A 26658-nucleotide genomic window follows, 5' to 3' on the forward strand; every position below is an offset into this window, starting at 1 on the left:
CGTCACTTCCGGGATCTGGCGTCACGCGTCACCGCGCCCCCGCGCCCCGCCCCCTTGCCCACCTAGCTGGGCGGGGCTCGGCCGGCGATTGCAGGTGTCTTTGGTCTGAGGGAAAAGGACCCGGATCTGCGGAGATAGGCCTCCCGGGGCAAGAGGAAAGAGCCTTGTAGATACCCGCTGTACAGGTGGAAGGGAACAAACGGGTCCCACCTGTATGCGCCTACCGAAGTGCGCTCCTTCCCCAAAGGTTTTGGGAGCCTTCAGGATAGGAAATACGGTAATTCACCAAGGCAGCGTAGAAACAAAGAGAGAAATATGGTAACGCGCACCTACATTTCCAAGCCCACTCTTTCAGCACGTATACATTAAATATGTGGTGGATGTGGAGACCTAGTGATGCAGAGGTAAATAAAATTCACCGCTCCGTACCTCAATGAGGGAAGAGAGGAAAATTTTTAAATAGAAACGTCTCCACTTCTTCATGGTCCCAATTTCTGAAATGGCTTGTTAAAATGAAATGTGCAAAAAAGACGACGACGACCTCCCTTCCCAACAGGATTTGCTTCCTCTTGCTTTTGATGAGATTAACTAAACTGACATAAGAAGTCAGGTTTGTGAAACCGACCTCGATCTTGAGGACTGGTGAATTGGAAAACTCACTTAATTGGGTAGAAACTATGTGTTTTTGCTGCTAGAACTGTTCCTAGCTCGACGTAAGCGGTAAAAAGTTGTGGGGTGAATAAATGGATTGGATCAATTCTGTTCAAGCCATATGATTTTTTTTTTAAGGTGCTTAAGGAGCCGAAGAGAAATGCTGGAGACTCACACAAGCCCACGGTCTCTACCCAATTGAAATGTACGAGGTTGAGTCCCTGCCTAAGTTTTATCAGATAGCCGCATCCCACGACACGGGCGATGACGGAATTGAGTTTTCTCCCGTCCCCAAACTTTACTCTGAAGAAAGCGGATTAAGGACTTAACTACGTTTTTAGAAAGGCAGAAGTTTCGGGGAAGCGGGGGGAGTCCTTCAGTAAACAACACAACTATCCTTTACAAATGCTGATTTCCCAACGTGGAAGAAAAATCCACAAACTGAATTTTGTACCCTGAATCCTCCCTCTCCATCCACTACCAATTCAGAGTTAAAACGGAGCCCCGAAGTCCCCTACGCGTGCTTCAAATTGTCCCCTCCGAGGAGCCGTAGGAGTGATGTTATCATAGCGCGACCGACGACAGGAAGTAAGCTTGTGGGCTGCTGTATTACACTAGGTCGGGAGCTCCAGAGCTGTCAGGATTGCGATCTCTCCCCTTTTCCTTGCTGCTATGGATAATGCCTGCGAGTCGCCCACGGAAAAAGGAGGAGAGACAGGGGAGCCAGATGAAACGGCCGCTGCTCCCCGGGGCCCAGGAGCTACCGACACGGACGGAATCCCGGAGGAAACTGATGGGGACGGAGATGGGGACTTGAAAGAAGCGACGGCCGAAGAAGGCGAGGTAGGGAGAGAAGTGTTGATGAGGCCAGAAATTGTTAACTGCTTGCTGGACCGGCTTCCTGGTTGGTCCCTGCCAAGCTAACTCGAACTCACCATGACTCCTTCCAGATCTGCGAAGGTGGATGGGGAGAGGGAGAAAACAAAACTGTAATGCTGGTTCGGTTCTAGACACCCAGCCATTGGGTTAATACTTTTAATCCCACGGGGCGCCTGGGTGGCTCAGTGGGTTAAGCCGCTGCCTTCGGCTCAGGTCATGATCTCAGGGTCTTGAGATCGAGTCCCGCATCGGGCTCTCTGCTCAGCGGCGAGCCTGTTTCCCTCTCTCTCTCTCTGCCTGCCTGTCTACTTACTTGTGATCTCTCTGCCAAATAAAAAAATTAATTAAAAAATACTTTTTTTAATCCCTCCCCTTAGATATCAAGGCTACTTCTAAGGGATTTTTTTTTTTTTTTAAGTAAACTCTATCCCCAAGGTGGGGCTTGAACTCAACCACTGTGAAATCAGGAGTGGCTTGCTCTACGCAGGGAGCCACTCAGGCGCCCCTAAGGGACTCTGACCTAGCCTCATGGTTTTCCTGGTGAGGAAATTGGGATCTGATGTCACATTAAGACTTAGCGCAAGAGCTAGAACCCAGGATTCCTAGTACCCCTTTGACCGAAATATGGTTTCTCCTAGATGTTCCTCAAGGATAACTTTGTCATTATGTTAGGTCTGTTATTAAACGAAACGAGACTGAGACAAAGTGAAAGTTATTTAAAGCTTTATTTTATGCCAAGCATTATAAGTCAGACTGATTGGCCAGAGGAATGAGACTGAAACAAAGTTAAATTTATGCAAAGCTTTATTCTATGGCAACCATTAGAAGTCAGACTGGCCCGGGCGGTCTCCGAAGAGAGCGACCACCCCAGCTTACAGTCTTGACTGACTGACTGGTCAGGGCCGCCTTGGAAGAGAAGGACCACCCCCAGGTTACAGGCTTAAGAATTAACTGACCAGTCAGGGCCGCATTCGAAGAGAGCGACCCCTCCCAATCTTACAGGCTACCTTTTATTGGGTGAAACTGCAACCCATGTCTTGGTATCTCAACCCACCGGGTTTGTGTGTCTCTTGTTGATTGTCTAGATCCATCTGGTCTGGTGACTTGTTATTTAAGATTACCCCATACCAGGAACCGTTACAAATAGTACTTTCTAGGAAGGCTTAGTCAGTTAACATATTCAGTGTGAATAATAAGATGGTCGTCCTTCCCAAGGTGGAGTCATTTTGGTTTGGGCAAGACCTTCTCACTGTTACAAACAGTACCTCGTACTGATTAGTTGTCTCCATCTGGCTTGACTCATCCTTGTATTCTGGGCTCTATTATCAGGAACTAGCTGATTAACTTTTACTGGTTTTCCAGACTTGCTTCTAAGTAAGTTCCTCTGGGGGGCAGGGTCAATTTAAGTTTACTGCACAAACAACAAAATGGCTTTTGACCGAGATGGAGTTGCTCTGGCTAAATAGGTCCTTACATTTCTATGCTGCAGAATCTTTTAAGAGAGACTTTGAGGGAGTTACTGGATTAGCCATGTTTTCACCCTCTTTGGACATTTAACTACTACCAGTGACCTGGGTGTTAATGTCCAAAGGTCTCTATAGCATAAATACCCCCAAACCCATCAGTTGTGCCACCCGAAGAGCTCAGCAGTGTTGCCTAACTGAGCATCAATCAGGGGACCAGAATGTCAGTGTTCTGTCAGTTCCATTTCTAGAAATAGAATTTTGGGGTCTTAGAGCTTCTTTGGGACTTAAAGAGATCATGGGGGAGGACATTGGATTAAACAGAAACAGTCTTTGAGAGCACTAAGTGGCATCAAGATAAAGTAAGAACTTTTAGAAAAAGAAAAATGTGATGAAATTATTTTAAGAAGGAACCTTTAAAACAGATCTGAAGGACAGAGAAGATGTGAATAATTGGCTTAGTCCCATAAAGAGACTAGTTGCACCCAACAGAAGATAAAATTTTTTTTATCTGAAACACTTTCTAAAAATTGATCATCCAGGGGCACCTGGATGGCCCAGTTGTTAAGCGGCTGCCTTCAGCTTAGGTCATAATTCGAGTCCTGGGATCCAGCCTCACATCAGGCTCCCTGCTCAGCGGGGAGTCTGCTTCTCCCTCCCCCTGCCCTTGTGCGCTCACTTGCGCTCTTTCTCTCTCTCTCTCTCTCTCTAAAGATGAATTAAAATCTTTTTTTTAAAGTGATCACATACCATACCACAAAGGAAAACACAAATTCTTAAAAGCAGAAATCAAAACACATCACATCCTGTTAGTACAGTGCAATAAACCTAAAATTAATAATGAAAAGCTTCTCCCCCCCAAAAAAAAACTATCACCTGGATATTTTAAACTTTTTAAAGTAGGCTTTAGGGTAAAGGAATTAACAAAGGGAACAGTACATTAAATCCTGTGGCCAAAACTTTATTTAAAGAAAAATTCATAGCTTTATATATTTTTATTAACAAACAGGAGATGCTGAAAATGAGCACCCAACTCAAGAAACCAGAAAAAGAACAACAGGGGCTCCTGGGTGCCTCAGTCCGTTAAGCGTCTGCCTTCAGCTCAGGTTGTGATCCCGAGGTCCTGGGATCCAGCCCCACAGCAGGCTCCCTGCTAGTGGGAGGCTCCCAACCCCCCAACTCAATGCTCTCTCTCTCTCTCTCTTAAATAAACAAAATCTTTTAAATTTGAAAATCTGAGAAAAATGGCTCATTTTGGGGGAAAATATAAATCACCAAAATTGAAGCACAGAGAGGTTAGAAAACTTGTACTAAATAGGTAACTAGAGAAGAAGTTGAAAAGTCTTTTTAAAGGTATACTGCCTTCACTTTCATGTAGGCACCACCCCCCTCAACCCTGTCATATTCCTCTATGAGTTTTTGTGAGTTCCTCTTTGGGAAAAACAGAAGTTAAATCCCATTAATGAGGTTTGTTGTGTCTTTTGATTTTAATCGCTATTGAACAGACGTTAAACATCTAGCATGAGTAAACCTATGCTAAAGGCTTATGTGGGCAGAGATAATAACAAGAATCAAACCTACCTTCAAAATATTTTCAGGGGCGCCTGGGTGGCTCAGTGGTTTAAGCTGCTGCCTTCGGCTCAGGTCATGATCTCAGGGTCCTGGGATCGAGTCCCACATCAGGCTCTCTGCTCAGCAGGGAGCCTGCTTCCCTCTCACTCTCTCTGTCTGCCTCTCTGCCTACTTATGATCTCTCTCTGTCAAATAAATAAATAAAATCTTAAAAAAAATTTTTTTTTCAGTCTAGGGCACCTGGGTGGCTCAGTGGGTTAAAGCCTCTGACTTCAGCTCAGGTCATGATCTCAGTCAGGGTCCTGGGATCGAGTCCCGCATCAGGCTCTCTGCTCAGTGGGGAGCCTGCTTCCTCCTCTCTCTCTGCCTGCCTCTCCACCTACTTAAGATCTGTGTCTGTCAAATAAATAAATAATAAAAAAAATCTTAAAAGAAAAAGTTTTCAGTCTAGTAATGGAACATAAATATGTGTGTGATACAGTACAGTGAGAGATAGGAAGAAATGAGCACTACATGTAGGAGAAGTTCACTTATAAGTTCCAAATCCAGGGGTGCATGGCTGGCTCAGTCAATAGATCATGTGACTCTTGATCTCAGGGTCATGAGTTCGAGCCCCATGCTAGGGGTAGAAGTTACTATTAAAAAAAAAAGAAAAAGTTATTTCAAGTTCCAAATCCAGAGAAGCACTGTTTGGATGAGAAGGTGCCTCGTTTTTAATATTCTTTCCAGATGGTGGGGCACCTAGGTGGCTCAGTGGGTTAAAGCCTCTGCCTTTTGCTCAGGTCATGATCCCAGGGTCCTGGGGTTGAGCCCCGCATCGGGCTCTCTACTTGGCAGAGAGCCTGCTTCCTCCTCTCTCTCTCTCTGCCTGCCTCTCTCCCTACTTGTGATCTCTGTCTGTCAAATAAATAAAATCTTTAAAAAAAAAATTCTTTCCAGATGGAATCATCAGCAATAAAGAGATCTAGAGATTTAGAGGCAGAAGAGCTGGCTGGATGGAGAGGACTTTTCTCTCATCCCCTTTAAAGAATGAGGTCAGGAAGGTGGGCTCAAGGGGAGGGAGTGGTTTTCATGATCCTTGGCATATCATTTCCTTTGTAAACATACTAGAGCTATGATCGCAGCTAAACTGGAAAACTGGATTATTTGGCTGGTTTTCTTTCCACAGGTGGGCTATAAACTTCTTTAGGAGAGAGAGTGTATCTTATGCATGATGATGGTACACGCCAGTGTCTGGAACCAAAAACCTATTGAATAATGGATTTGTTGTGTTGTTATGAGAATGAGGGCTTACCTGGCCCAAGGCTGGAAAGTAGGTCACATATATAATGGGGTTTCTTTTATCTTTTCAGCTCAAGAGTCAGGACATCTCAGATTTAACAGCAGTTGAAAGGGAAGACTCATCTTTACTTACTCCTGCAGCCAAAAAAATGAAAATAGATACCAAAGAAAAGAAAGAGAAGAAGCAAAAAGTAGATGAAGATGAGATTCAAAAGATGCAGTAAGTCACTTTCTGATTTTTTCCCCCATTTCAAGGCTCTAACTTGACCACACAAAGTTAATAAATTTTTTTGGCCTTTAAATTTTTTTCCTTTTTTGTATTTAAAAAGAATAATAAAGCAGGGGTGCTTGGGTGGCTCAGTGGGTTAAGCCTCTGCCTTCAGCTCAGGTCATAATCCCAGGGTCCTGGGATCGAGCCCTGCATCGGGCTCTCTGCTCAGCAGGGAGCCTGCTTCCCCCTCTGCCTCTCTGCCTACTTATGATCTCCGTCTGTCAAATAAATAAATAAAATCTTAAAAAATAATAATAATAATAATAAAACAAATAATACCTTATGTTACATTTTAGGAAATATAAATAAGTAAAAAGAAAAATAACATCTTAGGGGCGCCTGGGTGGCTCAGTGGGTTGGAGCCTCTGCCTTCGGCTCAGGTCATGATTCCAAGGTCCTGGGATCGAGCCCCGCATCGGGCTCTCTGCTCCACGGGGAGCCTGCTTCCTCTTCTCTCTCTCTGCCTGCCTCTCTGCCTAATTGTGATTTCTCTCTGTCAAATAAATAAAATATTTAAATTAAAAAAAAAAAAAGAAAAATAACATCTTATCAGCAGAGATAAAAACTGAATATTCTGATATATAGACTCCAAGATATTTACACATATATCTAGAAATAAATTTTTTCAAAGATGTTACTGTTTGTAACCTATTTTTCACATTATGTATGGTGAATGTTTTCCATGTCAATAATTATATATCTAGGTCGTAACTTTTTTTAAAATGAAATAGCTTCATTGTGGGGTTTTTTTGTTGTTTTTTTTAAGATTTTATTTTTAAGTAATCTCTACACCCAACATGGGGCTTAAACCCACAACCCCAGGATCAAGAGACATACACTCCACTGGACTGAGCCAGCCAGGCACCCCTCATGGTGTTTCCTGATTGTAAAAGTAGTACGGGCTCATGCAAATTATTCTGAGAATACAGAAGAGTGGAAAAAATAATTACCTATAATCCCACCACCCAGAGTTAACCCAGGGTATATATTTGATTATATACTTTTTCAGATTTGGGGGTTTTTTTGGTTGTTTTTTGTTATTATTGTTGTTGTTTTCAGACTTGTTTTTACTGTTTGATATGTATAGCTAAATATTTTTAGTAAATATGCCTATAAATCATCAGTTACAATGCTGCATTATATTCCATCATGCAGATGAATTATTTAATCAGTCCCTGTAGTTCTTTTTTTTTTTTTTCTTCTGACACCATTTTGATGAGAGGAGTATCTTTGAGCATATCTTTGGATATTGGCCCATTTATTTCCTAAATAAACTCCTAGAAGTGAATTGCCAGTTCAGACAATATAAATATTTTCAAAGGCTCTTCATATACATTTCCAGATTCTTCTCCAGAAAGGTTGTTATACTTCACACTCTACCAGCAGGTATGAGTTTGTGTCCTCCCATTCTTACTAAATACCATTCTTTATAATACTTGTCTGGTTCATGAAAAATGTTATTTTAGTTTATCATTTTGTTTTTTATTTTTTCAAGATGTTATTTATCTACCTGACAGAGAGAGAGAGCACAAGCAGGGGCACTAGCAGAGGGAGAGGGGGAAGCAGGCTCCTCACCAAGCAGGGAGCCCAATGCAGGGCTCCATCCCAGGACCCCGAGATCCCAACCTGAACCAAAGGCAGACACTCAACCATCTGAGCCACCCAGGCGCCCCTGGTGTTTCATTTTCGTTTCTTTAGTTAATAGTAGTTATTTTTTTCCCCTAAATTGACCATTGGTATTTTTGTAAATTCCCTGTTCATGTCCTTTGCTCATTCTCTAAATTAATATAGCCATCTTTTTATTTATTTGAAAGTATTAAGAGCATTGACTCTTTTCCATATATTTTAAGAACATTTCCCCCAAGTGGGTTAATGTTGAAAACTACTGGTTTGAATATAAAATTTATGTATCAAAATTTTACCATCAATGTGTAGTAAGGTAGAGTTACGGGGAGAGAGGGCACATGCTGAAAACACAGTCTGTTCCATCTAGATAGTGTAGTATACTGTGACCCAACGTTGTTGTTTAAGTTTTTGTTCTTAGTAAAGTAGAAAGAAAGTTGTGTTTCACTTTTTCTCAAGTTCCTTAAGAGTAAAAATGCTTTGGAGTGCCTGGGTGACTCAGTCGGTTGAGCATCTGCCATCAGCTTAGGTCGTGATCCCAGGGTCCTGGGATCGAGCCCTACACTGGGCTCCTTGCTCAGTGAGAAGCCTGCTTCTCCCTCTGCCTGCTGCTCCCCCTGCTTGTGCTTTCTCTCTGTCAAATAAATTAATTTTTTAAAAAGTAAAAATGCTTTATCTTCACTCCTTGTAAGCACCAAGCCTAATGCTATTGACCCCTCGAAAATTCTTTTTCTAGTTTTCTGAGATTTGCTTTTATTGAGGTGATAATTTATCTTAAGCATTTGTTCTTGTAAGCAAACTCAATTACCTGAATCTTTGTCTAGAATCCTGGTTTCTTCTTTTTCGGAGGAGCAGCTGAACCGTTACGAAATGTATCGCCGGTCAGCCTTCCCTAAGGCAGCCATTAAGAGGGTAAGGATGGACAGCCATACTTGATTTCCATCGGCTGTGAGACCTGAACTAGACCCAAGAGCTATGTCCGTGAGCTTTCTGAGTGGGGTGTTAGTCAAGGTCGTGGATCATTCATGCAGGAAAATAAAAATAACATGCCCCTCAATTATCAATGAGAGTTTTGTGTTCCACGGATAGGGTCTCAACATATAAGTCACTATACACCCAAATCCTTGTTTTAATAGTCTTAATTTTAGCATCCAGCCTTTAGCAAACACTTTCCACTTTCTTGGGGAAAAAAAAAAACTGTTAAGGGTACCATATTCCAAAGCTAGTTCTTGCCTCTATTAATCATGATCTTTTGTCCTTTTTTAAGCTGATCCAGTCCATCACGGGCACCTCTGTGTCTCAGAATGTTGTTATTGCTATGTCTGGTATTTCCAAGGTTTTCGTCGGGGAGGTGGTAGAAGAAGGTGAGTTATTATTGATACACATATGGGATTGAACCTCTGGTGGTCTTACTTTCAAGACTATCTATACTAGGGGACCTGGTAAAGCACTTGTGGGAGTTTGCATTTGCACTAGGAGTTGACCACGTGGGCACCTGTATTCTAGAGAGCATGACCATTATTCCTCAAAAGTTTTAATACTCAGAGGCAAGGAAACATCTGGGAAATCTCCTTTCTGGATTCCCATCCTTAGCCCAGGGTGACAGAAGCAGACTTCATTATTTTCCTCCAGTGGACTTTGCTCATTTCTGTTTGCCACATTAAAGACATAAGACTGGGGGCTGACCAGTGTGATATGATGAGGAGTTGTCCCCGATGTTACGACCCATGGGACCTGCCCTCTGTCCGTCAAGGAAAGAACCTGGCTGCTGTGTATTGCTAATCCCACCAGTTAAACTTTTTTTTTTTTTAAAGCAGAAGTTATGTTTTAAACTGTTGCCCATTATACTGAAGCTAACGTGGTATGTTTTATAGCATTCTCTTAAGAAGGGACAGTATCTTGGTTTATTTCCTCAGCAAGCTTAAGAAGGATTATGGAGATGATGTGATATGAAGTCCTTGTGTGACAATGAAACTTTTTTTGTCCTCTCTTTAGCACTGGATGTGTGTGAGAAGTGGGGAGAAATGCCACCACTACAACCCAAACATATGAGGGAGGCTGTTCGGAGGTTAAAGTCGAAGGGGCAGATCCCCAACTCAAAGCACAAAAAAATCATCTTCTTCTAGACCAAAGCCTAGAAAGGCCTGGTACTGAAGGGAAAGTGCTGGTTCCAGACTTGCTGCTGCATGAGACTTTCGCACTGGTGCTTTCCTATCTTGGTCCTCCAAGGATGCCATGATGATTTTAATGTCTTTCTTGGAACTCTGATTTTCATCACATCTAAAAGGCATGCAGCCTGTTTCATACCTGCCTTGACTGAATATTGGGACCTCTGGGCATTTTGAGGCATTTAACTGTTTCTTGACCAGTTGGAAGACGGTACATGGGCCTTAAGCATCTTCTAGACAGCGAAGCTGCTTTCAGAGGGAAAACCTTTCCAGGAGAGCTTCGACGGTTTCGCACTGAAGCATGAAGTTGCTATGACTTAGGTTGTTTCTTCCTTCTGGTTTTAAGTAGATGAAACAACCAGAAATTATGACTTGAGACACTCTACCATGAAGAACACAGTGATAGCAACAGTAGTGGAAAAATTTGTCCCCATAAAGATGTAAAGTTCTCCTATGGATTTTGGTGAGTGATCATTAAACTGTTTTCCAGCTTGCCATATGCGTATTCATTTTCTGTCTGGCCTGTTGGAATGGGGAGTAGTTCATCATTCTTCTCTGGTGTCAGAATAGAATTGGTCTTGGCTTTTTTTGAAAATTTGACCCCTTCCCATTTTCTATTAGAATCATTAAAATTTTATCTCAGAGTACTTAAACCACTTAACAATAATGTAAAAGCCCATATATTTCAGGTTCCTATAAACAGATACACCACAACCAGCGTTTAGTAAGTTTAATTTGCTTTTTTCAGGCGGTTCACAGAACCAGTACACGCAAGGTTTGATTAGATAATGCAACATTAAAATTTCCCAACACTGACCAGTATTCCAGTTCATCAGACATATTCTCATTGTTGTCCTCAAATAGAGGGGAATGGAGTGACCTTTTATTGACAGTGATTAGCAGTTATAAGGCTGCCGTATATAATTGGCAATCCCCAAGAATTCTTTCCCCGGTCATTCAGTGTCATAGGGAGAAGAGTTTTGAAGCTGTTCTCTTTTGAAGCTTTCCTGAGCATGTCTTAAAAGATGCCAGTTCTGTTCAGCACCCTGATGGAGGGAAAACAGCTTGAACTCACAAAGTTGAACAGATCTGACTTTTAGTATCTTACATTAAAACCCATGGCTTTAAACATATATTTAGCCAGTGAAGAAGACACTTCAGTGGGGCATTCCAGAAAGAAATGCTGTAAGACTCAGGCTAAATCTTGACTGGATAATAAACAGCGGGGAGGGGCAGGAGGGAGGAGGTGGGGGCAGATAGTCTCTCAGCTCTAACAGAAATTTTTTTAAACAATTACAGGAGCTATACCTATTGCAATTTGAGATATTGGAAAAGGGTAAAACTTACAAGCAATGAGGGAGAAAGATACATCACAAGTCTAGCCATTTAGCAAAGCCTCACAGTTTAAGGTTCTCTGAGAGTTTCTCTTCTGTCTGTTGTGAGAGATGGGGAAAAAAATCCCCACTCAACAACAGCTACCATCCGTACCCGTCACAGGTGAATGGGAACATTCCTACTCTAGTAGAAGATGGGAGAAGATCTAGGTGAGGGCTGTAGTCTCTGGAAGGATGGTACATCACACCAGCCTCTCTTGAAACACTAATGACTATGGTAAATCCCTAGGTCAGGACAGCTTTTACAGTTCTCAAGCAAACGTCATTCTACTAGCATTGCCAATATTCATTTGTTTCCACTGTTTTGTGATGTTACTATAACTGATTTTAGAAGTTTAGACAAGTGTTAAATGAGAAAAAAACCCTTAGTGCAAAGGTTTAGAATGGTTAATTCCGTTATCACTATGGCAATACTTGAAACTACCTGGTTTCCACTACCCCCCTGAACTAGAATAAGGGGAAACTCATGTTAAATGGGTTCAATGGAAGCATTTAAATTCTGGGGTGTTGTGGGGTAGTGTTTATCCCTTGTCCATTCCATATTCAGACACTGTTCTTTCAGAACCATGAAAAGGGTACATAAAGTTTGAGGATCATGGCAAAATAAGGGTCAGATTACAGAAAGCAGCAAAAGCAGCCGTCACAAGAACAGAACCCATTCCTTCAGTCTTAAGTCAAAGAAATGAGGTGAATTATTCCAGCAAGTTGAAAACAAATTTGAGATCAATAAACGTCCCTGCAGCTCAGCTCAGAGACATTTAAACCAGTCCATATGCACTAAAGCCGATCTCCAGTACATCCATGTAAACAGGAAATCTCGACAATCATAGATGATACAGAGTTGTAAATGCTTCACAGCTGAAATGGCGATGTGCAGCAGCTGAGGTCTTTGAGGGATAGTGGTGCTATCACTCCAGACATTTTCTTGAGGTATTATTTCTTGTTCACAGAGTCTTAGAGCTCCAAGGCAGAAATCGTAAGCAGTCCAAGCACAATTTTCCTTCCTTTTTTTTTTCTTTACATTTATCCTGAGAACTACCAACCAGTTCATGTTTCTTCATTATGCAAGTCTTTCCCCCAACCAACAGGAGTATGAAGTTATACAAGATGATTGTGAACTAAAATTTCCTGGGATGATGACCCCTACGCCACATTTCCTGCAGGAGGATTTCAAGATACAATAGCCAAGGATGCCACGTAGGAGAGTCAGAAATTCTAGGGCTCCATCTGTCACATGGACAAGAACTCCAGAGAGCCTAGAAACCTGACTGAACTCTGGCCATTAAAGGGGTTAGCCCGGATGTTTGCCAGATTTGTTTCTATCACCTACCAGCAAGCACAAGCTTACAGTGATGTTCTATCAAGCAAGGCTCATGAGGCATTTTCTCTGCACGGAGTGATACCAGAGGGATATGGTGGGGGTAGTGGGGGTAGGGGTGGGGGCAGGAGGGGAGGGAAAGAGAATCAGAATGTGATTTTAAACCAATTCAGATGAGTCTAAGTTTGAATGATTCTATTTTCCGGCTACTGATCTCCCTCCTCAAGGCCTCCTCTAACAACATTAGAAAGGCCATAGTTGATAGGACTAGTGATTTCATTTTGTTCAACATTATGCCTTCCAAAGGAGCACTAAGGGGGAGTCTGTGGAGGGACTCTCTCTCGAGTTACTCTCTCGAGTCGTGTCTCACCAAATAGCCCTAGTTTTCCGTAATTCCATTGCAAGGCCATCATACAAGGATTCCTCTTAAACCTTTGCCACCCATACATAGCCTCTGCCAGCATCACTTCTTGGTCAATGAGCTCCTGAAGTTTCTGATTTGCTGGGAGAAGTGCTTTCTTGTTCTATGGCTCTGAGGCTGAGCCCCAGAGCTAGGGTGTGGCAGGACTTGGTGAGCACATCCTTCCCCTTGACTGGATATCCCATCTCACACTACCCTCAGCGTTTACCTTTCCAGAGTTGGAGCTGACATTTTAAACCTGTGTCCTCATGTGGGAGTATCTCCAACCCCCGATAATTTTTGCTATTCTCTGGACCTTTCCCCTCTTCATCATATATTCTGTAGATAAAGGTGACTGGAAGTGCACAGAGAATTTAAGCCAGTAAAATGGTTTTCTATGAGGTCCTGCTTTCTGCGTTGTCTCCATGAGTCCTTCCTGATGATGCAGGCGGGACATTTGAGCCAGACCAGCACACTGACCCCTCCTTCCTCTCAGCAATGGTGAGGTTACTTTGCTGAGTTCTAACAGCTTGCTGCCTTGCTGATTCTTCTATTACTTTACACTTGTCTAGACTGAACCTCACCTGTCATCTTCCTGAGTTGTCACAGCCTGGCTTGTGGGCCTTCTGTGGTTTGCTTTGTTTTTTTAAATCCCTTCTGGTTCACCTGTCATTACCTGAAAGTAGTGACATTTGACTGCATTATAATATCCTACTTTCGGGTAATTTATAAAAATCTTAAGTAAGGTTAAACCAAGCATCCACCCCCAGGAAACTTCCCCTGTTAGCATTATCTCCAAAAAGACGTTTATTCTTAAGTCTCCAAGTTGTTTCCTAGGAATGACAAAATATTCCCATATCTCATAGTAACTGGTGTTTTTAAAGTTGCTTTAAGTGAAGAACCTTGACAAAAATTCTTTAGAATTCTGAACAAATTATATCTGGTTTCTTGAATGCATGTTTCTTTTTATCCTCACAAAAAAAACCTAGAATATGCAAGTCAGGCATGATTTCCCATAAAGGAAAACATTTCTCTTTCCTCCAATAGGTCAAGTGTGATTAGGATTTCAGTGACACCACTAAATCACTAATTTTACCATCTTGCCAATTCAAGGTGAGTTAGCTGATGAACTTCTGTCCAATCAACACAGCCTGAAGTATATTACAGAGCAGTATGGATGAAGGTAAAATGCTGGGGAAGAATTAGGTAAGAAAGAAAGAGGAGGGGGGAATCACTCTTTCAAGGGGCAAGGGGAAAGCCTAGCTAGGCTGAAGGGTTTTTGTTTTTGTTTTTTACTTAAGTCAAAATTACATGATTTTAAAAAGCCACAGTGATAGAGGGGTATGAGAGGCAACAAGTTGAGATGCTTACATTACAGTTCAAAACACATTTTCAGTTCCCAAACTACCAAGTGCAAAGGAGAGTGCTGGTAGAAAGTCCCAGAGCTGGGAGAGCAGCTGTGCCGGGGAACCCAGGGAGACAGAGAAATCACTTCTGAGGTGCAGCTGTGGAAGACAGGCAGGCAACCGTGGGCTTAGCACAAGCTCCCCTAGCAATTCTTACCACATCGTACCTTCAGCCTAGCTCAGTGAATACTTTTTTTCTTGATTTAAATTTCAAATAAATTATGTTATAGAAGGGAAAGATGACACAACAGAGCCACTGCTATTGTTTACTTTCTACCGCAGCATCACAATGACCAAAGTGTAACAGAAAAGAACCTTAACCCTGAAAAATCTGATCGTCGTATCAGCCAAGATGGTATGAGCTTGGCTCCCTTTCCAAAAAAAAAGGCAGCATCCAGGTCTCCCTCACTCTTGTGCCTCTCCTGGCTCTGCCCTACTGGCTATTTCCCGTTCCACTCTACTACCATGGCCAAAGCCCAGGCCAAGACTTTTTAGGTCTGCTACAGAAAGCTCTGGGATGTAGAATCTTTGGTGGCTCTGTGGTGACTTGAGGTGGGCGCTTTCTCCTATTCGCATAGGCTGTAGAGGAAGTGAATGTCTCTGCCATGAAACTAAGTGGTAAAATGGCCCTATAGTGGCGACAAGATTCCACCTGGTGTGCAGAGAGTCGAAAGGCCTCGTATAGGGAAGACATGATGTTTGAGCCACACGCAAAGCTGCCCCCAATTTTCTAGAACGTGGTCGTACTTTGCCCTGTCTTCCACCCAAGTCAGAAGAGCTAGTAGAGAGGACACCCCAAGGAGTGAGCTGAGTACTCCCCAGTCCCTCTGGCATCCTTAGCAGACTTCTTCAATGCTGGACGGTGCCTTCTGTCGTAGGTGGTGCTATTGCTGGTGATCTCCTCTCTCCTTGGCACAGATGGCTGAGCCACTGCTATCAGAGCTCAAAGAGGGGGTTATACTTCCTAATCTCCTGCAGCAGTCTTTCTTTCTCTTGGTTGGCATCGGCCAATGCTTGTTTAGTTTCCCTAAGTTCCTTTTGTAGGGTAGGCCATTCTTTCACCTGGGGAACAATAAGAAATTTACAGTTAATAAATACGATAACATGCCTTGCAAAAATATCTGGTTAGGGAACAAGGAGTCGAAGAATTCAAGCAGAAACAATCCACAAATTTGGTTAGTGATCAAGAGAACACAACCAGATCTTTCTAAAAACCTAAGCCTGTCTTCAAAGTTCATCAGTTATAAGGATAGCAACAGGGAGAATGTATGATCAGCAACCATTCTCCTACAGTTCCTGACTTATATCCCCTATTAAGCACTTCCAGAAGTCCCTACTAGGTGACAGGAGCCCAAACTACTCAGCTGTACACAGCACAGACAGCCTTTGCAGCCCTTGGAGTTTTACCAGCTTCTGTAATTAAAGCTACTAAGAGTCTGTGTGAAAGGTACTGGTCAGTTAGGTCCTCACCTGCTGTCCAAAAGCTTCTTCTGTGGGGACCAGAAACATCTGTTCTTTGGGGGACTGCCTCTTCTCACCTTTAGGTACTTCAGCTGATGGTCTGTCTTGAGCAGGAGCTGGGGAAAAGTTAAGGTTCTAAATGACAAACTGCTGCCAACATGCAAACAATTCCTAGTTATCACCTCCCCCCTTCTAGGAGAAAAAAGGCAGAGAAGCCAGGAGGCTGACGAGCCCAACTCACCGCCTATGTGGAACACGCCATCATCACTCCGCTTCAGCACAACATGCTCCATGGCCAGAGTGATGGGGACAGGGCCTGGAGATGTTGGATAGATGGGGGGGATATCATCCTGCAGGAAAGAGGGGAACCACACGATGCCCCCAACCAGCTCAGGGCAATTCAGCTGAGGGCTCCTCCCATTCAGCTTGAAGCAGTTTTATGCCATGATGCATCCAGACATTTTTGCAAGGTAGAGAAGCAGAACTGAGTCTCTCCCATTCTAGAGATGGTCAGACTGAGGACCAAATAACCCGATGGGCTTATTTGCACATAGTCACACTGCATGGCAGAGACAAGGTTGGGGCCAGAGACAAGGTCTCCTCACCTAAATCCAGAACATTTTGATACAACACACATTTATGTATTACCACACCCTACACTAAGAATGATAATATGCATTTCCTCACTTGATCCTTGCCACTTTGGACCACGACAAGGGAAGACGCGAACAGCTATCACTGTCAGAATTCCTTGCCCAACAAAGTCTAGGGTAAAACTCAAGAGCTCTTCTCACCTTTAGGGTGATCCTGGAGTGCAGGAGCTCAATCTTCATGGGAACTACCACTGGGATCTCCTCATCTTCCAAGAAGGGCCCTAGGCCATTGAGCACCGAAGTGAACAGCTCAAGGTCACAGCCTCGAAGCAAGAAATGCAAGAAGCCATTTTGTGTGGCCAGTGGGGAATGAACAGCGGCACCAGGCCCCACCTCAAAGCGAAGGCCCACAGCTGGCCTGATGTGGTCAGTCTTCAAAGCTGAGGATTCCTGAAAGCTTATACCTTTGAGAGGAGAGACAAAAAGAAAACATTAATTACAGTCAGGGACTACTCTAAGCACTTTATATATATTTAATATTCATAACAACCCTATGCCAAAAGTATTATCATCATTCCTATTTCAGAGATGAAGGAACAAAGGCACAAAAAATAACTTGCCCAAAGTTACACAACTTGTAAGTAGCAAGGACAGGACTCAAATGTAGGCAACAATGACTGACTGCAAAGACTGGGCTTGGCTACTTTGCTATCATGTCTCTCATGGTGGAAGGGAAATTAAGGATCAAAAAAACACTGGCCTTGCTATAAATCTGAGATCCTGGGCTAAAGGCCAAGGGAAAGATCTTAAAACACAGGACCCTCAACTCTGCTAAATTTGAACATCTCCTCCTTTCTCCAAGTCTTGATGTTCTCATTTCTCTCTGATAAAAGCCACGCAAGATCCATGCTAATCTCCCCAAAATTCCATAAAGAACTATCACATTTGTGGCCAAGGATAGGAAATAGCTCATATACTTATATTTTAGTATATGTGCTGCCAAAGCGAGCACAACTCATATAGTTATATAACTGCATACTGGCTCAGGTACTTTGGAAAACAAACTGGCATTATCTAGTAAAGTTGAAGTTATACCTACCCTAATGCCCTGGAAAGTATATCCTCAAGAAGAGAACCCTCAAGAAACTCTCTAACATACATACCAGAAGACATGTACGAGAATGTTCAAGGCAGGGTGCCTGGGTGGCTCAGACAGTTAAGCGTCTGCCTTCAGCTCGGGTGATGATCCCAGGGTCCTGGGATAGAGTCTCGTATCAACCTCCCTACTCAGCGGGGAGTCTGCTTCTCCCTCTGCCTGCCACTCCCCCTGTTCATGCTCTCTCTTTCCCTCTATCTCTCTGACAAATAAATAAATAAATCTAAAAAAAAAAAAAAGAATGTTCAAGGCAATCCTATATGAAATAGCAAACAAAACCTATAAACAACCCAAATGTCTGGTCAGAATAGAGAAGTAAATAGAATACTGGGTACAAAGGATATTTTAGGGGTGATGGTAATGGCTGCAGAACTCTGTAAACTTGCTAAAATTTATCATTGTATACTTACAATAAGTCAATTTCGTAAATGCAAATTATGCCTAAAAAGTTATTTTTAAAAAGCAAAAAACAGTATATTTATATAACGGAATATAATATAGTAATGAAAATGAATCATAGCTAATTCAACAACCTAGAAGAATTTGAAGAATATCAAAGAAAGAAGCCAGTCATGAAAGAATACAAACTATAATCCCATTTAGAAAAACTCTAAAACCTGCAAAGCTAGATAATACACTGATACCAAACACATAGAAGAGTTGTAAAGTAACGCAACAGAAAGAAAAACACAAAATTCAGGAGAGTGATTCTCTCCTGAGAGGCAGAGAAAGATTCAGGAGACTTCAAAGGGGAGTTGAAAGTTAATGGTACTATTCTGTTTATTAAACTAGGCGGTGGTGTACATGGGTTCATTGTATTTTTATTATTTTATATCATATATATTTTGTAAGTAGTCCTTAGTATCTACTCAATGTTTTAAAAAATACTTTTAAAATGAAGAATGCACCATAAGCCCAGGTTTTTCCTGTCATCTTCTAAAGCACAAATACCAAAGGATTGAATGTGAATGACAGAAGTTCCCTGATCAGATATACTTGGATGTCACCAGATACACAAACGAAGAGGACAGTGGCCTCCTGAATAAGCTTAAGGAGCACCTGGGAAGTGAGGATGGCGAATAGCCTACTGAAGGCAAAGCCCCTTCTGTAGGGCTTTGGTTCTGTAGGGCCCAGGTTCTGTAGGGAACCTACAGAAGGAGTTCTGGGAGGTTCCCTGCAAGAAGGAGGCGTCACTGTAGTTCTTCCTCCGAATGGCTCCAAGAGAGAAGGACCAAAAGCTTGGGACTAGGACAGCTACGGTCAGGGCCCAGTGACAGGAGCAAGAAGCTAGGGCTGCCCCAGATAAATCCCAGCATCCTCACCTGAGCACTGTCCATGCAGGAACTGCCAGAGTCCCACGGTGCCCAGCTGTTGGAGACTCAGTTCCTCTGCCTGTAGGGCTACAGCCAGGTCCTCACCACGTACCTCAATCCCCAGAGACACCTCACTCACCTTTAGGACCAGAACGGAGACCTGTAAAAGGATTACTCTCTTAGCTGAGTGCTTTGCAAGCTTCTAGCCTACAGCCCTCTGCGGAGAAGAAAGGAGAGCAGCTGACCGGGTGAAGGCTGAGGTCTTCCCCACTAGGTGAGACCAAACTGTTGGCCTCTGGTGATCCCTGGCCGTAACTATCCACAGCAGGGCTCCCCTGGGCACCAGCATTGTCCAAGACATTTGGAAGAGTTCCTGGTGGAAGAGATTCTGGGCCAGACTCTGTATAAGAAAGACAACAAATGAGTTTGAAAGTCAGAAAATTCTGTTTAAATCCAATCTCCAAAACCATGAAAACTGTGAAAAAACAAAACAAAACCCACTTATGACACTTATGAGACTACTGGGAATTTGAAAACTGGATATTTGATGAATTTAACAAATTGCTAATTTTTGAAAATGGGACAATGGTATTTGGTCACATTTTTTAAAAAGTCTGTAAATGGATGCAACCCCAGTATCCACAGAGAGATGAACAGATTAACAAAATGTGCTATAAATATACAATAGGATATTAGCCTTAAAAAAGAAGAAAATTCTGACACATGCTATGGAGTTATGGAATGAATGAACCCGGAAGCCATTATGTTAAGTGAAACAAGCCAGCCATAAAAGGACAAATACTGGGGCACCTGGTGGCTCAGTTGATTAAGCCTCTGCCTTTGGCTCAGTCATGATCTCAGGGTCCTGGGATCGAGCCCTGCATCGGGCTCTCTGCTCGGCAGGGAGTCTGCTTCCCCCGCCCCCCACCTCTGCCTGCCTCTGCCTGCCTCTCTGCCTACTTGTGATCTCTCTCTCTTAACAAATAAATAAAAAAAAACTTTTTAAAAAAAGAAAAGAAAATATCTGTTTTATCAAATCTCAGCTCCTTCTGTATCCTGCCAGTACACAAGCAGCAGAAAGAACCCTTTTTGGACTTCAATTTCACCTGGCTGCTGCCACCTACCAGACTCCAAGAGCGTCACAAAGCTATCACTGCCATCGCTGTCCACGGAAATCCGGTCTTCAGGACCACTGTTATCCAATGAAACGCCATCAAATGACTGCTGTGATACTGTCCTCTTCATGGAGAAAAATCGGAGTCGGGCAGCTCCTCCACTCAATGGTGCTGGTGCTCCCTCATCTATTTTGGCCATGGGCTCCCTGTTTAAAAAATAAAAACCATGGGCACCTGGATGGCTCAGTGAGTTAAGCATCTGCCTTCTGCTCAGGTCATGATCCCAGGGCCATGGGATCGAGCCCTGTATCAGGCTCCTTGCTTAGTGCGGAGTCAAGCTTCTCCCTCTGTCCCTTCCCCTACTCGTGCACATGCTCTCTCTCTCTCTCTCTATCATGCATGCAAAAATAAATAGATCTTATAAAAGAAAAAAACCTACAAATGTGGTTTAGAAGGTATATTTTTTCCCTTGCAATGCATCCCTTTCAGCCCAATTATTAACTTTAATGTCAACTTTAATGTCTATAAGAGGGTCACACCATTTTTCAACTGCTGGCCTTTCTGAATCTGGCATTTTAAACTGGGTAAGGAGCTCTGCCATGTCAACATTAAATGTCAAGTTTATTCAAGGTATCCCATATACAAAGAGACAAACTACCTACAGCCCCAGTGCAAATGAAGGACACCTGAAGCCATCCACATCCATTCCACAAGTATTTACTGAAAAACTTCTACATGTAAGGCATAATACGAGGCACAAGGTAGGGGTGGGGAGTGAACAAAATAATTAACAAGGCATCTTCTGTCCTCCATGAATGTGTAAATGATCAGGAGAGATAAGATTCAGATACACCTACCAACACAAGGGAGTGTATCACATACACCAGAGGAGAGGGACAGAGGTACAAGCCAAAGGCTGGGCAATATCAAAGAGGGGAAAGGATGCAAAGACGGGTATCAGGAATGGCTTTGTAGAAGGAGATGGCATTTGAGGGAGCTCTTGAAGGGCTGTGAAGAGACAGGGAAGGAGCATTCTATGGGGAAGAAACAGCAAGAGCAAATACATGGAGCTGGAAAACAAAAAGTACCTTGGGAGCCAGTAGCTTAACCCAGTTAGAGCTTAGGTTTTGTTGGGAAGAGCAGTGGAAGATAAAGTTAAAAAGGCACAACACAGTGAAAAAAAAAACCAACTTTAAAGATCTTTTAATCTTACCATTTAATCTTACCATTTTATAGAAGAAGAAACTGACCCAAGGTCATAGTTAAAGACGGAATTAAGAAAAACCCAAGTCTCCTAACTTCTTGCTAAGTGTTCCTCCCGCCCCCACTTTTTACCACAGGGGTTGCAGCCAGATTACAGAAAAACCTGGGTAAAAGATTATATATGAAAGTGCTTTTAAAACTATAAAGCATGGGGGGTATATACAGGAAATCTCTGTACCTTCTGCTCAATATTCCTATAAACCTAAAACTATTCTAAAAAAGAGTCTATTAAAAAACTGTAAAGCGCAGCGCACCTGGGTGACTCAGTCTGTTACCCGTTCGAGTCTTGGTCTCAGTTCAGGTCTTGATCTCAGATGAGTTCAAGCCCCAGTGTGGAGCCTACTTAAAAAACAAAACAACAAGGGGCACCTGGTGGCTCAGTGGGTTAAGCCTCCACCTTCGGCTCGGGTCATGATCTCAGGATCCACGTTGGGCTCTCTGCTCAGCAAGAAGCCCACTTCCCTCTCTCTCTCTGCCTGCCTCTCTGCCTACTTGTGATCTCTCTCTCTCTCTCTCTGTGTCAAGTAAATAAATAAGACCTTTAAAAAAAAAAAAAAAAAACAAAAAGTGCCACATGGAGATATCATAATAATTGATTATGCCATACTAATAAGTTCAAACTAAATTCAGGGGTTAGAAGGAAAAAGCCTAGAGTAGGGAAATAACAAGATCAGACCTGTGTTTTAAGAAGTTAGACCTGGCTCTTTCAAACAAGCTAGTGAGGAAAATACTTCCAATGAGGAAATCAATTAATAGTTTATGGAAATAGTCCACACACAGGAACAGACAGCAAAAATGGATATGAGACTCTCTAATGCAGTATTCTCAAAGTTCCATCTTGGTAGGAGCATCAGCACCAACGGGGAGAGGGAACGGGCTTAGAAATGCATATTCTCAGGCCCTGTCTCAGACCTACTGGATGAGGAACTGTGAGGGTGGGACTTGGCAATCTGTTGCCTTTTTTTTTTTTTTAAGATTTTATTTATTTATTTGACAGAGATCACAAGTAGGCAGAGAGGCAGAGAGAGAGAGGAGGAAATAGGCTCCCCACCGAGCAGAGAGCCTGATGCGGGGCTCGATCCCAGGACCCTGGGATCATGACCTGAGCCGAAGGCAGAGGCTTTAACCCACTGAGCCACCCAGGCACCCCTCGGCAATCTGTTTTAAGAAGCCCCCCAGATGATTCCGAAGCATGCTTCAGTCTGAGAATCCCTGCTCTAGGAATTACAGTCAGAATCCGACAAACGACTGGAAGAGGCAGGAGAACAATACTACTGAAAAAAGAAAGAACTGGTCTGTGGAGGAATAGGGAATTTATTTTCATGTATCTGAGGTTCACCACAACCCTGGGAAAACCATGGGCAACTATGTGTGGTACCTCATTTTCGATGAAGAGAAGGGGAGGGGAGAAAAGTCAGAAGTGAAAATACAGACTAGAGCAGAGGTGAGGAGAAGAATAAAATAACCTAGAGAGAAAGTATACAAAAATACATTGATATGAACCTTCCTAAAGTTTGGCAAATAAACCAAGAAACTTAAAAATGTTTGCAGCGTCTGACCCAAAAATAACTTGCTTCTAGGTTTTCATTCTAAAGATTTAGATTTGCATAAAGATTAATGTTCACAAAAACAAAAACCAGCTTTGGTTCTGAGAAAAACTGGAAACACACTAAACCCCTCCCCATAGTGGGATGAATGACTAAATTAGGATACATCCATTTGCCAGAATACAACAGAGCAATTAAGAATTATGTTTTCAGACACCTCATGAATGGGAAATGACTCACAAACAAGTGAATACAACTGGAAATTTTCTAGATGATAAAGAAATAATTCTATTACAGTAAAAATAATATTTGTGTATGGTGTATGTGAACACACATATAAGCATTCACGTGCATACCCGAACAAAGGTATAAAAACTGGAAGAAAACAGATCCAAATGTGAATAGTGGCTATCTCTGCATTGTGTTGTCACAAGTGACTTTGTTTTCTTCTTTATTCTTCTTTTTCTACATTGTTGACAAAATGAACACAAATCATTTTTATAATTTAAAACAAAGATTATGATAAAAGTCATCAGATTACAGAGAGCCTAGTGCAGTGGAGCAGCTAGGTTTATAGGACAGAAGGCAGACGAAAGCAGCCAAGGAAGAAGGAAGGACTGACTCCTGCTGAGAAGTACGCTATGAGGGGCCACACAGGGCTATAAGCCGTCACGATGACGGCAAGGCTAACGCCACAGAACAGCCAAGGACAGAGAGGACTGAGAAGAGGCCATGGGACTGGGGCCATCTGCAAGTCAAGGTTGGGGGTTGAAAAGGGGCTTGGGTCACACACCTTTCTTTTCCCTTTATCACCTCCCTCTCCTCTTTTCCCATCTCCTTTACGCTTCTCCATTTAGAAAGACACATTTGGTGGCTGGGAGTCCAGCCTCTCAGTCCTCACCCCACCACTTAGGAGTTGTGTGATCCTGAGCAAGTTTCTCACCTCTCTGAGCTCAGTTTCTTCATGTGTAAAATGGGGACTGATATTAGTACCTGCCTTACAGGGTCGTTACAAGAATTCAATGGATTAATATTGTAAGGATTCGGGACAGTGCCCGATACAAAGAAAGCACTCTGTAAGTGTTGCCTAGTATTATTATATCATTTATCCCTTCAAGGTTTCCTTCTAGGAAGGAAGGCTATCTGTGCCTAGCCAAGTAGTAACAGTGACATTGCTTAGAGACCCACTTAGACCCACAATGCACTTAGACAAAGCTCCAAAGCCACTGTTCTTCAAACCATGGTCCCCAAACCACAAAGCATCCCAACAAAGATTTCCCACAGTCTTCATTATCATTCGTAAAAGCACAAGGCACCAATGGAAAAGTCCATACCTCTCCACTCTTCTGATTATGCATTTCTGTATTGTTCTGCTTACTCCCTACTGTATCTTCAGTGTCTGACACAGAGCTGGGCACAAAGTAGGGACTCGAAAAATTTTTGTTGAATGAGCATATGAAATTCTTCCTTCTCTATTACTCTGACATTGATGAGGTACACCTGAGAGAGCAAATCCAAAGCCCCAGCTTCTCTGTTTACAGGACCCATGGCTCATCCTCTGTAACTTCAGTTAGCTCAGCTATAAACAGAGGATATTTCTATCTGAGGAATTTCTATTGCTACCTCATGGGGTTGCTGTTAGGAGCAAACCAAACAAAATATTATGTGAAAGGCCACTAAAAACAATAAAATATCATACAGATGCCAGGTATCATTATTATTATTATTATTCTCATAGAGTATATCTGTATCAATAATAGTGCATCAGTAGAGGAGGGAAGATCCTATGTAGCAGTAAATGTTGACTTGAAAACTGCCCAAGAATAAACTAAGCTATATGGAGGCAGGTGCAAATCCAATTTCTGGTTCTTCTCCTATCACAGAATTAGATGTAGTCTTGAAAATAATTCTCTCCAGTTGGTATACCTATATCCTCTAAGTAGCCAGAAAATTCTTCCACTGTCCTGCACACAGCACTGAAAACTAACTTCACTACATTGAAGAGGCCATTCTATGCCATTCCCCTGGACTACATGGTGCTTCCCAGTCTAACAGTACACACGGCAGGAGGCCTTAGGCCCAACGACCAGAGCTAGGAGGAAGAGACGGGGTGAATGAAGGAGGCAGAGAGCCACTCACTTGGCTGGGGGCAGGGACAACATCTTGTGCATGGTGGAGGTCATGCGGTCTCTGCCCAGACTGAAGGCATCCTTAGTCAGGGACACAGCTTCCTTGGTGAGGTCCATAGTGGCATGCAGAGCCTCCTTTGTGGCATCCTTGGTCATGTGAATAGCACTTGACAATTCTCCCTCAATGTTCTTTAAGGGGATGATCTCGGCCTGTCCATTCACAGCAGGATCCCTGCCACCTGGGGGCTTCAACACAGTTGGTGAGGCAGATGCCTGAGCTCTGTTTAGTCTCTTGGCCTGTAAGGAATCCACTGCCTCATGGCCCTTCCCTGCCTCCTGCTGTGCAAGAGAATCTGCATCCTGTAATTCTCCATTGCTATGGAGAGGCACTGGCGTATCCTGGGATGCATCCGGATTTTCAACGCCACTATCCTCCAGAACCTTCTCGGGGCTTGCTGGACCCCGGTCTGAGGAGGCATCAGACTTCAGCTCCCTATCCTCTGACGGAGACAGCTCTGAATCGATGAGGCTGGTGGTATCTGAGCCTGCAGAGTCAGCTTCAACAGCCCCGGGGCCAGGATGCATGAGCAGAGCCACCTCAGCGCTGGGGAAGAGGACCCCGATGCAAGCTGTCTGGTCCTGCAGAGGAGAGCCAGTCATGGCCTCTGTGTCCTTAGTCAGCTGTTCTTGAAGACCCTGTAGTACCTCCTTCAGGCGGAGCAGAGCCAAGTACTGGTAATGGTCAAGCCTCACGCGGACATGTGCAGGGGAGTGTACAAGCATGTGAACATCTGCGGCATCTTCAAGCTCGGCCAGAGGCCCTTTGCTGTCCACACTACTGCTGCCTTCTCTCAAAACATCTACGACTTCTGTAAGGCCTGACAGGCTTCTCAAATCATGCTCAGTCTTTGACCTCTGATGGGGCACAGCGTCAGGGGCAAGGGCTTCAGAATGGACAGGACTACCAAAGCTAGCAGATGGTTTCAGCCTGCCTTCTGTGGTCAATAGGAGCTTCCGTGCCTGAGCTTGCTGCCAGCGGAGGGGTAGGCAGGCCCAAATGGACAAGGGGAAGGGGGCCACAAAATTCAAGGTATGGCCTTTAAAGTCCTCTGTTCCCTCAAAGTCCAAGGAGATCTGGGTGAAGTGGATGGACCACAGATCCTGGGAAGCCTTAAGCCTCTGGGGAGGGAGAGAACTGGGTTGAGGGAGGCGGGAATCCATCTGAAAAGCATGATGTAAAAAAAGCATGTGCAGAAGGCTAAAACCACCTGGAACCTTGGGAAAGTGAACATAATTGGAATGAAAGAACTCAGTAGCTGCAAAACCTCGGAAGAGACTTTGGAGGTCTGGACAACTACAATATGGGGCATGACGTGTATTGGTGGCGGTCACGCCTGATGCAGAAAAGACGAGGGCCTGAGGACGATGCAACCCAGCCTGCTCTCTCTTCTCCAGCGGAAAGCTAACCTTCAGAAAGAAAATGAAACCCAATTCAGAATGGACACCCGAGTAGCTCCACAACCTGCTATTAATACATGCATAAAAGACCAACCATTTGGGCTGTTATACTGTTTTTCTTAAAGGAACAGAGCAGAACCCTGAGTTATAGCCCTGGGAGAAATACAGCTAGGGCTGCCAACAGGGAACGAAAATCC

At 43.3% G+C, this 26658-nt stretch overlaps 2 protein-coding genes across 5 annotated transcripts in view; one reads left to right on the forward strand and one right to left on the reverse strand.

The window, feature by feature from the left end:
- Nucleotides 1-1027: 1027 nt before the first annotated feature.
- On the forward strand, nt 1028-10403 carry TAF11 (TATA-box binding protein associated factor 11). Of its 2 annotated transcripts, XM_046005734.1 has the most exons (5): nt 1035-1494; nt 5918-6066; nt 8565-8652; nt 9008-9104; nt 9736-10403. In XM_046005734.1, exons 1-5 carry the CDS (start codon nt 1324-1326, stop codon nt 9864-9866), a joined length of 636 nt encoding a protein of 211 aa, XP_045861690.1. In that variant the 5' UTR covers nt 1035-1323; the 3' UTR covers nt 9867-10403. The 2 variants fall into 2 exon arrangements, with proteins under 2 accessions (XP_045861691.1, XP_045861690.1); XM_046005735.1 differs by lacking the exon at nt 9008-9104 and having other exon boundaries at nt 1028-1494; nt 9736-9792.
- A 2341-nt stretch (nt 10404-12744) lies between these two features.
- The window catches only part of UHRF1BP1 (UHRF1 binding protein 1), a 68043-nt gene continuing 54129 nt past the window's right edge, over nt 12745-26658 (reverse strand). For all 3 annotated transcript variants that reach the window (XM_046005228.1, XM_046005227.1, XM_046005226.1), the window contains 8 exons: nt 25014-26470; nt 20074-20270; nt 19195-19349; nt 18959-19109; nt 16682-16944; nt 16129-16237; nt 15897-16003; nt 12745-15488 (listed from right to left, as the gene is read on the reverse strand). In XM_046005228.1, the coding sequence (XP_045861184.1) occupies nt 15363-15488; nt 15897-16003; nt 16129-16237; nt 16682-16944; nt 18959-19109; nt 19195-19349; nt 20074-20270; nt 25014-26470 (2565 nt within the window). In that variant the 3' untranslated portion in view covers nt 12745-15362. The remainder of the gene's footprint in view (nt 15489-15896; nt 16004-16128; nt 16238-16681; nt 16945-18958; nt 19110-19194; nt 19350-20073; nt 20271-25013; nt 26471-26658) is intronic.

The sequence above is a fragment of the Meles meles genome, chromosome 5 (assembly GCF_922984935.1).
Source record: "Meles meles chromosome 5, mMelMel3.1 paternal haplotype, whole genome shotgun sequence".
Taxonomy (NCBI): Eukaryota; Metazoa; Chordata; class Mammalia; order Carnivora; family Mustelidae; genus Meles; species Meles meles.

Excerpts from the sequence above, each read along its gene's own strand:
- TAF11 (XM_046005734.1), top strand. The coding sequence starts at position 1,324 with ATGGATAATGCCTGCGAGTCGCCCACGGAAAAAGGAGGAGAGACAGGG. Across the intron at positions 1,495-5,917 it reads CGACGGCCGAAGAAGGCGAG|CTCAAGAGTCAGGACATCTC; the intron begins GTAGGGAGAGAA and ends TTATCTTTTCAG. Across the intron at positions 9,105-9,735 it reads CGGGGAGGTGGTAGAAGAAG|CACTGGATGTGTGTGAGAAG; the intron begins GTGAGTTATTAT and ends TCCTCTCTTTAG.